Below are 15,248 nucleotides of genomic sequence, written 5' to 3'. Positions count from 1 at the left end.
AGGAAGGGAGGGAGGGTAGCTAGGTTAAAACTACATTGTATACATGTGTGAAATTCTCAGAGAACAAATAAAAAAATATCAGAATGAAATGGTAACTGTTTAAGGAGAAAGCTATATTTTCCCTGCTTTAAACATTGTGTAGTATATAGATGGCATAAAAAAATTGCATGGAACTGTGTAAAAATACCTTCTGTTTTTAGATGAGTTAATAATTTAAATTTAAACCAAACACTTATTTTTAAAATTATGTAGTTTAAGTTGGAGTTGTAACTTTCTTGCTCAAAAGTTAATTATCCTGATACTACTAATTTTATAATCCACTGCTTATTTATTTTGAAATAACATCTGTATCATATATATATATATATATATATATATAGCATATATATTAATTTGGAATTTTAATTTAGTATTTTACCTAATTTTCCCACTGTTTTAATTATTATAATTCTTAGTGTTTTAGAGTCAGTAATGCATTTTAAAGCAGTTTTTTCCCTTGTGTAGTTTCAGTGAAAATAATCTGTTTTATATCTGTATGGTGATTAGTTGTTACCTTAGGAGGCAGGAAGATAATGCTTTTTCTTTTAACTGGTATTTATAGCTGCTTTTATTTGGTTATTGCTGTTTATAGATGCTTTTAGTAAATTTTTTAATTTTAAGAATATTTTAGTAAGAAATCCAGGTTTCTTTGAGGTGGTCCTAAATATATACCTTTATAGGAAGTATATACTTTATGTGTGGTGCCTCATTGATGTATGTAAGATAAGTTACACTATTGTTTGTAAAGTTGATAGTAAGTGTAAGATCTATATGTTTTATAAATCTACCTCCATTTTCATTGATGCAAATGCTGTCAGTGTTCTTTGTTCTTTGCAGTCAGTTTCTGTTTTGAGATGAATTGGAGCATCAGAGAAGATGAAGCTCTGCTCGTGACCATGCAGGGCAGACTCTAGGGGATATACTTTCCTTTTTATGTACCCTTGAGCTTCTTCATGTAGCCTTTGTAGGTGATTATCTAGAAAAAGGAAAAATAAGTACTTAATTTTGTTCTAGGTATCATCATGTTGGTTGGCTGGTTACTAGGAAAAGACATTTTGGAAATGTTTACTATTAGTGTAAGGTAAGTTCTAGTATTTGTATATGCATTCTCTTGTCTCTCTTCTCTGGTGGAGTTCATTTCATTATGGAGATTGGTTTTATGTGAAGCCCATAAATGTTTCTACTTAAATAGTCATATCCTGTTTATTTATTTATATATAATATACATATATAATATATACCATATTATATGTAACATACAGATATATTATAACGATACATATATATATAGTATATAAATGTATATACTATATAGTTACATTATTTGCCTCACAAAAACCATATATTGAAATGATCTCATGGGAAAATGGAGTAAAAGCAGACTCGACTGTAACTCACTGTTGTATTTTTGCATGTAGGTAGACAAGGAATGTTCAAAAGCTCATAGTATAAAGTAGAAAACCACACTGTAATAATTGAATAATCAGCCCTCAAAGAAAAAGGAAACCTCTCAATATCACGTGTCATTTGTCATCCCTGAAAGAGGGACAGGTTGTTGTAGACAAGCATTAAAGAATTTCTAGAAATGTAAGATCTTGATTGCTGAAATTAAAAATTCAATATGAAGTTCAAGAGAGAAAATAGCAAAACAAAGAAAGAAATAAACCCATGAAAGATAATGAGATAAAAGCAGAGAAGAACAGTTTCAGGAAGTACTATTTCCAAAGAAGAAGTAAAAGAAAACCATACAGGAAAGGTATCATCTCAAGATAAAGTGCAACCTGGGTTTGTAGAGACTGAATGAATTTATCATATACCAAGCTAGATGGAAAAGGCTATAGGCTACACTCGATCCATCACTGTGAGGCTGAGGAACACAAGCCATCTACAAAAGAACTATAGTTAGGTTGTTCTCAGACTTCTCATTATCTATGGGTTCCCACAAGTTGTACTAAATGCTTTAACTTAGCTCTTCACAGACCACATGTAGTACGTGTGTCCTGAAGACAGCAGGGCCAGTTCATTGTTCCTGCAGCAGAGCATGCAGCTGTTCACTCAAGCACACAGATACGAAGGCCCTGAGTTCTGGGATTACCCTGGGTTACAGTTAGCCTCATTTACTGCTGAGTGTGCTTGTAACGATGCAGGTGTAGTTAGTTAAAAGAGTCACGTACTTAGATATTACATAACTGTGGCTTCTTGTAACATAATTATGATTTTCTTAGATCAGAAAAGGATTGTCAGTGACCTAATCTGTTGTAAATGGTGTGGCCCAGCAACAAACTGGACAATAATACTTCATATCAGGATACTAGGAAAACAGAATTAGAGTTATTCAGGTGAAGAAAGGGAAACATCTTATTTCCCTTTCATCTATAGTAACATCAGATTACAGCGTAAGATGGTGGGACATTGATTATCAACAACAGAGGAAAATGATTGTAAGTTTGTAGATTATGCTCAGTCCAAGTATTAGTTCAATCAGTTAAAAATAGCAAATGCTCAGGGTGTTTGTGAAGGGAAGATGAGGGGTTATGTAAGAAAGGATAAAACTCACCTAGTGCATCTCTGTATAGTAGACCAGGATGGAAAAGTTCAAATATTAAAACAAAATAAAACAAAAATCAGTATTTCCAAAGGACAAATTGGGTATAAGGAATATATAGGAAGAAGAGAGACACCTACTCTCTCAGGTATTTGTGACATCATAAAGGAGCTAGAGCTCAAGCTAAAACTCTTGTTTAAAAAGTGTGTGTTGGGGGCATTAAATATGAAATAAAAATGGGGAATGTGTTTGAGATATTGTTCGCATATGATAGGGCCAGGTTTACTTCTTTAGTGTTTTTTCTTCTTTTTTTTCCTTAAAGTAATTCTGTTCATAGGGATTCACAGTATTTTATTATTTTTTCAGTATATGCCAACATTACAAAAATTAAAAAATTAATAGAATAAAAACCATGGTTCAGCTTGGACTCAAGTATAAACATATAATTCATGATGGAAACTTTAGTGATCTAATTTTTCTAATTTCTTGAAACATTTTGCTTTTATTTAAGAATTAATTTAACAATGATTTCTGTATGTACCAAAAATGGCTGATATAAAAAAGTAGAATGATAGAATTGCCTGGAAGTGGAAGGTTGGTATAGTAATAAACCATCATTATTTTACTATCCTTAAGGATTTTTTGATCACTATATCACATGTAAGGAAGTATAGAAGAAATCTTAGAGATGGTCTTTATAGGTTTGTGGTTTTTTTGTTTTTTCTTGATTTTCCTAAATTTTTTGAGGCATTCATTGATCAAAAGTGAGAATTCTGGAGTGTTCCATTATAATGGCAAAGAAGAAAATTGATAGATGACTAAACAATTACCACACAAAGGAGAATACAGAAAACCAGATAGAAATTCTTTGGACTGTACAAATGGGTGAAGTTAACTATATAATTGAAGTATCAGGGCTATAAACTCCCGAGTTGATGAATGAGTAATGTGTTTCTAAGGACAAAGTGAAAAAGATCCCTTCTGGTTATTTTCGCAGTAAAGATTTTATCATGTAATGTTTCTAATAAGAATCTAAACCATCCCTTTTTACCAAAACAATATATGGTGGAATTCTTTCATTCTTAATGATGCTCATTGTTGTTCCCTTCATACTGTTTATATGTAAGTGAAGTGTCTGAGTATGAAGGTGATTACAAAGAAATGTTATGCAGAAATGGGAAACTTAACCACTATAATGTTTCAAAAAACTAAGAACAGAAATATTTCACAGTTAACATACAATCTGACTTTCCTTTCTCACCAAGTTAAGTGCCTTCATTATTTTTATTAGTGTCAGTTGATGATAAAATAGCTGCAGATATAGCTGCTTGGGTATGGTGGATCATTTCTGCTACCCAGCTGTGGCAGGAGGATCATGGATTTTTCCAGGGTAACGAGACCTGACCATTCAGAAAGTAAAAAACAACCCCAAAACCCAAGCAAACACACAAAACCCCAAGACCATCAAAGGAGAACCAGGGTTATAAGTTAGAAATGTGTTTTGAAATGTTTATACTTCATTAATTGCAGTTGAACAGTCCACTGTACCCAACAGATGTTACCCACTTCAGGTTTATAGACTGTCAAAATAGGGAACAGTTTTGGATTAGGATTAAAAACATTCTAATGGAGTTTTTTTTATAATCTAGTCTTCTGTATGCTATTTGTAAAATGACTTAAGGGTAAAAGGTTGAGAAGGCTTGTTAGATGTGGATTATAAATCATGGTGTGTGTTTTTTTGGGGAGTGGGTCTAGTAAGACATAGTGGAAGCACGAGAGCAAAGGATTTCATTTCACAGTTGCTCAGATGAAAGAGAGATTTGCAAGTGTTTAACCCTTCAGGGTAGTCAGTCTGCAAAGTATTTTTGTAAATGTTCCCTGTTTTCAGCTTTTATAACAACCTCTAAACAAAGAACAAAAAATGTAAATTGATTACAGAAGTAGAACAGAATGTTAATGTTGGGAAGTAGGAATATTGTTACATTTGTCAACTTAAAATTTAATATGTGTATTCATTGCTTATAGTTTGGCTGTAGCAGCAATTCCTGAAGGTTTGCCTATTGTGGTCACAGTGACACTAGCCCTTGGTGTTATGAGAATGGTGAAGAAAAGGGCTATTGTGAAGAAACTACCTATTGTTGAAACACTTGGTATGTATGTACTATGAAAAGCACGGAGGCAGAGAGAGAATCAATGCACTTTACAGTTTCTCTGTTATTAACATAATGATATTGGGGCCAAGCAATGTAGTAGACACAGTTTTAACAGCCAAAATAGACAATTACAATTTTTCTCAAGGGGAATCTTTATGCATTATGGAATATGCCAATGCTTAGATCATGTTTTTGATATATATATTGCAAATGATGTCTTAGAGAAAAACTAATAGAATGGGTTTTTTGTTTGTTTGTTTGTTTTGTTTAGTTGATAATTACAGAACTCAATTTCCTGCTTAGGTAGAACAGTAAATATATCCTGGTTATATTGATTGAACAACTTTCTTCTCAAAATATCACAAAACTTCTTTTAATAGCAATGTAGTTATCCAGAAATATTTTAAGTTCAATATCTTGTTTACAATATCTTGAAAAATCCTGGCTGAAGAAATTATGTATGTTTACATGTCAGACTCTTCTAAATTTCCTAGAAAATGTATTCTGAAAGTCATTGGCCAAAACCAATATGAAGTAGCTTACTTGTATGAACTAAGAAAAAGTACACATCTAAATTTTGTTTCTAACTTCATTAACTTTACCTTGTGATTAAGCAGACATAATGTAAATAATTATAATTATTGGTAATTCAGAGAACTAGAACAATGTTTTATTCTTTTCTAAGTTGACCTGTTTTTCTCTAATTCTTGTGGTGACACCCAGTGATTTATTTTTAGGCTGCTGTAATGTGATTTGCTCAGATAAAACTGGAACATTGACAAAGAATGAAATGACCGTCACTCACATATTTACTTCAGATGGTCTGCATGCTGAGGTATTGAGTTCTTTTCTTTTAAAAAGTCTACCCTTTTAAAAGAAACTTAGTGTTTAAAATGCTTAACAATTCTAATGTTTTTATCTTCAAAATCTCTTTTCTTTACATGTGATCTTATTACTTGTTTCATGTTGTGTTTACAATTTAAGAACTTTGATGCCTTGGTGTCTCTTTAATTCACTCTTCATCCACTCATCACCAAGTCCTGCCAGTTTTGACACCCTAAATTACCTTTCTGGATATCTGTTTCTTTTATAACTAGCTTCTCTAGGCCATGTTGCACAGCTCTCACCTGGCCTTCTAATACATCCTTTTGAGTAGTGTTTCTGTATTTATTTTTGGTTCTTGCACTGTTTGAGTGACTTTTGTAGAGATGCAGCACATTACCCCCACATTATTTCACTGGTTCTCCATAATGCAGAGGATTCTGAACTGTGGTTCTTAAGGCTCTGTGTGGCCTTTTCCAGTCTTAGCTATCCCTGCTTGTCTATGGTACATGAAACATACTAGCTTTGTAGTTCCGTGTAGCAGAATTTCTCCCATGACCCTTTTTGCTGGCCCACCATGTAAAATAGCTGAATGCCTCTTTTTCTTTGATATTGGTTCTCCCTACTTTTCAGGAAAGCTTTGCTGAGTACTGAGAACTGGCCTGTTCTTCATATGTTCTTTGTATTCTAGTCTTTATCCCAACTGAAGATTCCTTCCCTCTTTCCTGCTAGATGTGTTGTCAAGAGCAGGAGCTGTGTTGACCAGCCCAGGGCTACCCACATCATAGTAAATACTTGAATAATGCAACAAATGAATGGTTTTATAAACTTGTATTGATTATTTCTGTATGGTACTTTTTCCAGAAGCAGTGGAAGGCTAGTTCTAGGCCCTCCCAGTCTTTGTAGACTCTCTGATGAGAATATTCTTAATAGTAGTTATGAAGGGTACAAATTTTTTAAAATTTACAGATAATTTATCAAAGAAAACAAACATTAGAAAAATTTACAGAAGTTTGTCCTTGGGTTTGTTTAGATCTGTTTTCCATATTCCTTAAAGTGAGGTTGTTGAATATAAGTTGCTGGGTTTCATCAAGGATACCCAAGGCTGTATGTGCTTCTCTTTCAGAAGGGTATTGGGAGTTACCTGTGCTTGTATATATGATAGGCAGTATATTAGTTTCTCTTTAGAGTTATTTTATGGTAAACTAATGATTTGTCATTTTTTTCCCTCTGAACTTTATTATTTTCATTATGATATTGTTCACCCAGCGTCTAGCCACTTGGGATACTTGGCTTGTTTTCACACATGATTTTGTTTTAGGATGGCCATGTACTGTCCTGTCAGAGCAGTCTGTCAGTTCCAGGCTGAGTCTTTCATTGTCCCTAAGACTGTTTGTCTGGAAACCCAGTTCCAGCTTTTACTTGCCCTCAGGTCTGTGTGAAAGGCTAGATGTGGTAATAGTGGGTTGGAGTTTTGTTTGCAAGCAGTAGTGTACTGTTATATAAAGAAATTTTTCATGTTTTTTTTGTTTTTTAATAATCTATCATTGAGTGGATGAAAATATCTTTTTAGGTTAATTAGTATCCTATATAGAGTTTATATTCCTCTAATATTAAATTGTCTGTTTTAGATTTATTTTATTGTTAAGCCTTTCTATTACCAACAGCATGACTAGAAGATGACATGAATATTATTCAGACTGTTATTTGACTGCCATTAAGTGTTATTACTGTATTCTTTGTGCTATCCTTAGGTTACTGGAGTTGGCTATAATCAGTTTGGTGAAGTAATTGTTGATGGTGATGTTGTTCATGGATTCTATAACCCAGCTGTTAGCAGAATTGTTGAGGTAAAAATATATTCAAGAAGTTAACCTAGTTCCTAATGACTTAAGCCAGAGTGATGGGTTTATATAGTTCATATGTATTTCTTTTAGGCGGGCTGTGTGTGCAATGATGCTGTGATTAGGAACAACACTCTGATGGGAAAGCCAACGGAAGGAGCCTTAATTGCTCTTGCGATGAAGGTACGTGTTTGATATCTTTGACCTGTAAGATGTTACATGCTAGCAGAATGTGAGGCCTTTCAGATTCATCGTTAGTGTGTTTCTAGGTATTCAGTAAGGCTCATTTTCTCATTATTTTTAACTGGCATTGGGATCAGTTAAAAATGTAGACTAGAACAGTTTCAGTGTATCTTGCTCCTCATTGCAAGGTACAACCTAATGACCAGTGATAGATGTGTTTTTAGTATTGAGATCTGTATGTGAAAAGCCTTAAAAGTGTGTGTAGTTGCTGTTAAATACTTGTACATGAGTAAAAGATAATATTCTGAAATAGTTGTGTACTTTTACATTAGTGAAAGATAAGATTCTCTAGTAACTTGATGTATAAATCCTAATACAGTTATAGGAAATGAGTTTTTCTTTTATAATCTCTGCTTCCTTTTATCCTTTTCTCAAAGTGAGTGTTATCAAAATCTGTTTGGGAGAGGAAATACTGTTCCTGTAATCTGTTCAGATTGAGCCTACATCCTAAATTTTCATTTCTTTCAGTGAGCAACTTGATATTTACTGAACAAAAGCAGCCTTTCCCACTTTTAAGAGGAGTTTGAGAAAACACTGAAATTTGAATGAAACAGCATTATTCTATGTGAGATTAGTGGGAATGAGAGCCAGTATAATTAAGAAGAAGATGATCACTGGATTTACTTAGTCATTCCTTTTTTTTTTTTAATATATACAGTAGAGATTGAACCCAGGGCCTTCTATATGTCAGGCGAGCACTCTTAACTCTGACACAAACTACTGGCCAGCAGTTTTAAAATATATACGTTTTCTCTATAGAAATCTGTATTTCTATATCATGTGTGTAGCTTTTGGGAGAGTAATGCAGACATGGACCAGGTGTCAGCTATTTCCTGTGTTTCTGTTTAGCAAGCCACTACCTTCTTCCTAGAGGCATTAATACTGACATTTCTGGAACAAAGAAAAGGTAGAGCAAAATAGTTACATAGAAAACACTGAGCAGCCCTGTCTGACTGACTGACTGTCTGTCTGTCTTAAACAAGTTCAGAGTTGGAGGCTTGACTTTAAAGGACAGAAAGGGTTTTGTGCAGATAGCTGGGAAGGAGCTAAAATGAAAGCACGAAGGAATAATTAAGCATGGAGTGAATGGATCAAGGCTAATCAGCTGGCTAACATGGAAGGAGTGAAAGGTGTTTGGGTACAGAGGGAAACTGCTAAATAGGCTATATTTTGGTGGTTATATGAATACCAAGAGAACTCTGAACATACTTCTGAAAACAGAAGTTAATAACATGGACTTTTTCATAGCTGTAAAATACATTTAGTTATTTGGAATAAGAGACAAAGGTATCAAAGGTGAGATAATACTGTGGGGACAATTGTGTAACAAAATTTCCTAGAAATACACATATGCACGCTTGCACACACACACACACGCACGCACACACGCACACACACACACACACAGAGAGAGAGGGAGAGAGAGGGAGAGAGAGAGAGCGCTAGAGAGTCTCCCCATATAGGGAACCCGCGAAAGATCAAACTACAGATACCACCAAAGTCCAGCTTGGTGAACCAATGCGTTGTATTTGGGCTACTTACAGTAGTATGGGTGAGGAGTTACTTACCAGGAGTAGAAATGACTCAAAGCCAGGTGCACAGCAAAGCCCACTCCACCAGGGTGACAGCTCACAGAAGCTGGGAACTTGGAGCACCTTGCACAGCCTGCTGGTAGCTCAACAGGCTGGAGAGCATCCTTTCCAAGTGACTCTGCTCTAAACCTCTTCTAGGTAGCTCGGCTGGTGTCTGCTTCTTCTAGGCAGCTAGTCTGGTGTCAGAATCTCTTTTGTAGCTTGGCTTGTTTGAAAGTGGCTCTCAGAAGTGTTTATTGTTTAGGTTGGAAGGGAGGGGGCTAGTGATTGTGGTTAGTTTCAGGACTTGAAGCAATTTTGATTGTTTATTTTCTTTTTAAGGACGAACTATGTTTTAATCTGGAGGAAACTTACAAAACATGAGCTAAAGGATTAGGATGAAGGTGGTAGCAACAGAGAAGAAACATCCCAGTTGCTAATAACTGAAGGGTTAAATATGAAACTTCTTGATTGGAAAATATTCATTAGGCACTTTTATTTGTATGTTGTTCTCTTCCAGAATTTGAACTGGTAGAGAGATTAATATAGCCTATATGAAGGCTTGGTGTACATTTAGTCTAGTATTCTATCTATACATGCAGGTTTTCATGTTGAAATTGTATGCTGGTTTTTCAGGGAAATGCAGTCCGTATAGACAAAACATTGCTATTTTTTCACCAGTACTTGCAAAACAAACCATTTGTCTTAACTCACCATGTTGTGCGTTGTGACTTATATGGCTTGTTAAGGGAAAAATAACGCATGTTTATTAGAATTAATTTTAATTTTATTTCATTCTTACAGATGGGTCTTGATGGACTGCAACAAGACTATATCAGAAAAGCTGAATATCCTTTTAGTTCTGAGCAAAAGTGGATGGCTGTTAAGTGTGTACACCGAACACAGCAGGTATCTCTGTTTAAAAGTATTTATACATAATTCCATCATTTGGGAGGCTGAAATAGGATTGCTGCAAGTTTGAAGTCAGCTATACTGTATTTCAGGCAAGCCTGGGCTATAGGGTGAGCCTTTATACTCACACAAAATAATACTCACACAAAATAATAAAAGAACACATCTATTTCAGTTTAGGTGACAATTTTTTTGGTCTTTTTTTTTAGCCTACCATTAGTTCTACTGAATTACTGTATCTAATAAATCCTGTTGCCTTAGAGCCGTGGTTCTCAGCCTCTGCATTTGTGACTTCTTTGAAGGTTATATGTCAGACATCCTTTATTATCAGATATTTATATTACAATTCGTAACAGTAACAAAATTACAGTTATGAAGTAGGAACACAAATAATTTTAGGGTTGGGGGGTCACCACTACATGAGGAACTGTTCAAAAGGGTGGTAGCATTAGGAAGCTTGAGAACCACTGCATTAGTTAGAGCATAACAGTCAACATATACTTAAGTTTTTATTATGATGCTCTTCTTTATGGAATTTGTGTATTGAAATATCTAGTGTTGTTTGTGAACCAACAGCTTGAGTGGATTACAGCCTGGTCTTAAGTATGGAGAGCTTTGCCATCCAGTTCTCTTGATCTGATTTCCTTCTCACTGATAGTTTTTTTTATAGGTCTCTGTTGATTTTATGTTGTTGAACTGCTCTTTACTGTAGGAATGTCTTATTCTTAGAATAAATAAACACCACACTAATTGTGCGATTCTTCTTATTTTCTAACCTAAAGACTTCGTGCAAGCTGAAAGCAAACAATAGAACTAACATACAAAACCTAAATATACAAATGAGACTCAGTGACTATGGAGGGAAGGTCAGCCTGACACAGATTGGACAAACTTGCTAATTTAAAAATAACTAGAATGGCTAAATTAGTTTGTTTTTAGAAGTACCTTTTGAATCAGATAATATAAATATATTTTCTGAATCTCTGGAATAATAGATGAAAACATGTAAGTACTTTTAAAGGGAGGTAGTAAGACAGACAATAATGGGAGAGAAGGTTAAGTCTCTAAATGAGGAACCATTAGGAACCCTTCTTCCCCAAATACTTTTTCTGCCTCTTTACTTGGAACCATCAGTGTTCCTTTATTCCTGTGGAATATAGAAGATCTGAGGAGGGTAGGAATGGAGTGCCAGCAAGCTTAATACCAATTACAAAGGACAGGCCTCTAGGCCCCAATTCTACTCTCTGAGTGTGCACAGCCAGGCCCTGCACCATGCTTTTTCCCTTACAATGGTGGAGAGTTTTAGAAAAGCTCCCTTTTCTTTTCAGTAGCCAAGGACAAAAGCTTTCCTACTCCTGGGCTTCCCCTGTCCCCTGCAGCAAGGTCTGCCAGCTGACCAGTAATGCCAGTGCCCAGGCAGCTGCCAGTTCTTTAATTGTGAGCTGAAATGGATAGGCAAGGTTTCTATAAAGATGCAAAATGAGCTAGTAGACAGGCTCAGAGAAGCAGCACTAGTGCACATGCTGAAGGAGATTTCTAAATCCCATGAGAAATGACAGTAAAATGCTCATGTAGAAGCTCTAGTTAAGTAAGGCCACTGTCAGAGAGTAAAACAGAAAGTGAGAAGTAGCCATAGCGAAGATGATCAGGATATTGAGAAACACATGTACTAGTGGGCATAGCATAGGGAGAACAAATAACAGTTGTGTTAGGCTTGCTGCTCATGCCTTTAATCTCAGCACTCAGGAGGCAGAGGCAAGTGGATCTCTGTAAAGTTGAGGTCAGCCTGGTCTGTGTAGACAGCCAAAGTCTCTATGTAGAGAAAACTTTCTCTAAAAAACAAACAGCCAGACAAAACAAAACCAAAAGAAGAAATGAAATTTTATCAAATAATGCTAAAAATATTTCTAGAACAGAAAGATTTTAGGTTTTATAATGGAATGGCTTCCCCAGCTGCTCAAAACTGTGTTAATGAAAGATAGAATAAGGTTATAAACGCAAGGTCCATAATAAGAAGGAATGCTCCCTTGTAGTGGTGAAGAGTGATGAGATACTTGAAGAAAGCATTTGTAAAGCTTCCGGAGGTGTTTGAAATAGGAGGCAATGCCACGTGAAGAGGTGAGACGAAAGGGCAATTACACAAGAAGGCTCAGGGCTAATGTGGCTCCTTGGTGCTTTGTGCTGCAACACTGGGATTAAAGGCATGCACCCCCACTGCCTGACAGACAAGTATAAAATTGTTAACAGAGGAGTCATGTCACAATATAAATGTGTTAAAAATTCAGAGATAAACCAAAGAAGACCGCTGAAAGAATTGTAAATTGATTTGCCTCAATGGAGGAGGGCCTAGAATGAGAAGGGCTGGCAGATAGTGCAGCTATCACTAGACGGATCTAGGGATTATTTTGTATTTGTTTTTCCCCATTGTTGGGGATTAAATTTAGGGTCTTGTATATGGTAAGCTGAATATAATTTCTACTCTGATAAATGGAAGAAATCTGTCAGAACTCTCAGTCACAAGTTGGTTGTGAGCATTAGAGAGCATCATAGGTAGGTAGACATAGATACAGATACATAAATATTTACTAGTAAAGACCCTGAAACATTACCCCTGGACTGATAACTAGATCTCTTTCATCTCTCTCCCCTCCCCTCCCCTCCCCTCCCCTCCCTCCCTTCCCCTCCCTCCCCTCCCCTCCCCTCCCCTCCTTCTTTCCTTCCTTCATAGACTATACAGAAAGCTACCACATGTATTAATAATCTTCAGAGTTTAAATGCCACTCAAAGCATTAGGTTTGAATAACTGTGTGTAGTATATATATACAATTTGAATGTAAACTTGGTATATTTTTCTTTTTAGGATAGACCAGAGATTTGTTTTATGAAGGGTGCTTATGAACAGGTGATTAAGTATTGTACTACATACAACAACAAAGGTCAGACTTTGGCACTTACTCAGCAGCAGAGAGATCTTTATCAACAAGAGAAGGCAAGGATGGGCTCAGCAGGACTCAGAGGTAAGGCTGTTTCAGCATAGTCACTGATCTGGGAAAAAAAGTCTGCCTTTAATTGCACTTGAATCCCCACTTCACTTCTGAGCTGTCCAGTTCTACTCCAGGGGTCAGACCCAATGAAATTTCTGAGGTGTTACATTTTTATAATTATTGGGGAACTGGCCCTCAAGTGATGGAAAATCAAGACTACAGCAAAATATGAACTCTTGGATTTCTATAGATATGCAGTGTCCTCTGTTTAGGAGAGAGATTTTACTTTCAAGAAGTTTATCTTCTGCAGATTTCTTTTGGATATATTTATTGTGTTTGTGGGGGGTGGTACAGTGGATAACCCATGAAATGAGAGTCAGCTTTCTACTTTTACTTTGTGAGTTCCAGGAGTGAAATTCAGGGTGGCAGGCTTGATAGCAAGCGCCTTTATCTGTTGGGACATTTTGCTGAAGAATTGTTGAGGTTTTTGTGTATGGTTTGTGCTGCATTTCACAATGTAGACCTGTAGTATCAGAGGAAAACATTTGTTTTATAGAATTTTAGGAAAAACTGTGAGCTTTGTCTCTTAGGCATTTTTTTCATCTTCCCTTTTCTTTTTGTTACTATAATCGAAGAATAAAATATTAAATATTAATGCATATACATTAAAATATTAATTGATATTTGTATGATTATACTGTATTTTACAAAGTCAGTTTCTTAAAAATGCTTGTGGTCATAAACTATGAAATAATAACATGTTTTAGTTCTTTTTTTGTCCCCTTTGATGATTATGACTAGTTACCTGACAAGAAACTTAAGCCAGAAAGAATGTATTTTGATGCATAGTAGAAAGTTACTGTCCATCATGGTGGTGACTGCATGGTGGTAGGCGTGGCTTAAGGTAGCAGTGTTGCTACTTTATATCTCAGGGCAGTAGAGAGGGGAGGATGGTGAGCTATAAAGCCTAAGTTCTGTGCTGAAGTGACCTGCTTCCTCCAGGTAGGTCCCATATCCTGAAGGTTCCACAGCATTACCATCTGGGAACCAAGTGCTCCAACACACGAGGGTATGGGAAATATCATATTCAAACCACAATAAACACTGCTTATCTACTCTTGATCTAAAGAATATTTTAAGTAGGTCTCTAGTGCTAAAGAGTGCATGAATGCAGGGTAACAACAGACTCTGTACGAGTTTCACTCTTCCATTGTGAGTGTGCAGAAAGGATCTCCCTTACTCAGGATTTACTAGCATGCAAATTGATAATCATCATTTCCTTTTATTGCCACCCGCCCTATCCTAGCACCAGAGATTGACAGGTATCTCTTTCCCTTCAGAGGGAAAAACTTTGTGGGATATATCTACACTTAAACAGAGGTGGTTTGCCTTCACCCTCGATTTTTTTCAATCCTCCATATTTTCTGCTTGAGTAAGAATAAGTACTTCTTTGGTCTCTTTTGGGACTTCGTAGACTTCCTTTGAGACACAGAGGTTTAGTGTGCTTTTGTGGGCACTTGTTAGTAAGTAGCTAGTCTAATAATTTCCCTGATGGCGGGTATGTTTATAATGGTAGTGGCCAGAAGTTCCAGAATTCTGAAAGTAGGCTGAGTGGTATTTGGGAAATTAGCATGACTTTTTGTTATATCTTGTTGCTCAATATTGAGAGAAAACTAAACATAATGGTAGGATAATTAAGAGTTCTGAGAGACCTAAATTATGAGCAAGAAATGCTTGTTAATGTTTGGAGGCAGTGAAAAAAGACTTTGTTGTTGGTGTTAATGGCCTTAACAGCACTTCATAGATGGAATTTTCTCTCCAGTGTTTATAATGTATGAAATTGTATGTACACAGGCTGTGTATAATTAATATAGTCTTCTCAGAGGAAGACATATTAGAAATGGGGTCGGTTTGCTTAAATTTGACTTTTAATGCTTGATAACCCATATTTTTCCCTAAATAATGAATTGTATTGTCTAAAGAGGTTGTAGTTTTTTTAAACGGTAGCTGCATGTGGTTATTATGAAGGAATGTTCTTAATTCTTTCTCATTTGTCTTCTCTACTTAATAGTTCTTTGGTTTTATTCCTTTCAATTAAATTTTATTAGCTTAAAAGCAATCCTGTATCCAAACCA

At 35.7% G+C, this 15,248-nt stretch overlaps 1 protein-coding gene across 3 annotated transcripts in view; it reads left to right on the top strand.

The window, feature by feature from the left end:
• Atp2c1 (ATPase secretory pathway Ca2+ transporting 1) overlaps window positions 1–15,248 on the top strand; it is a 90,999-nt gene that overhangs the window by 51,793 nt on the left and 23,958 nt on the right. For all 3 annotated transcript variants that reach the window (XM_005074840.4, XM_040739893.1, XM_040739892.1), the window contains 7 exons: window positions 1,054–1,120; window positions 4,610–4,734; window positions 5,475–5,572; window positions 7,314–7,409; window positions 7,497–7,586; window positions 10,022–10,126; window positions 12,990–13,146. In XM_005074840.4, coding sequence (XP_005074897.2) covers window positions 1,054–1,120; window positions 4,610–4,734; window positions 5,475–5,572; window positions 7,314–7,409; window positions 7,497–7,586; window positions 10,022–10,126; window positions 12,990–13,146 — 738 coding nt within the window. The remainder of the gene's footprint in view (window positions 1–1,053; window positions 1,121–4,609; window positions 4,735–5,474; window positions 5,573–7,313; window positions 7,410–7,496; window positions 7,587–10,021; window positions 10,127–12,989; window positions 13,147–15,248) is intronic.

This window comes from Mesocricetus auratus, unplaced genomic scaffold (assembly GCF_017639785.1).
Source record: "Mesocricetus auratus isolate SY011 unplaced genomic scaffold, BCM_Maur_2.0 Super-Scaffold_100691, whole genome shotgun sequence".
Lineage (NCBI taxonomy): Eukaryota > Metazoa > Chordata > Mammalia > Rodentia > Cricetidae > Mesocricetus > Mesocricetus auratus.
The sequence above is the reverse complement of the archived record's forward strand: the minus strand, read 5'-3'. Positions and strand labels throughout refer to the sequence as shown.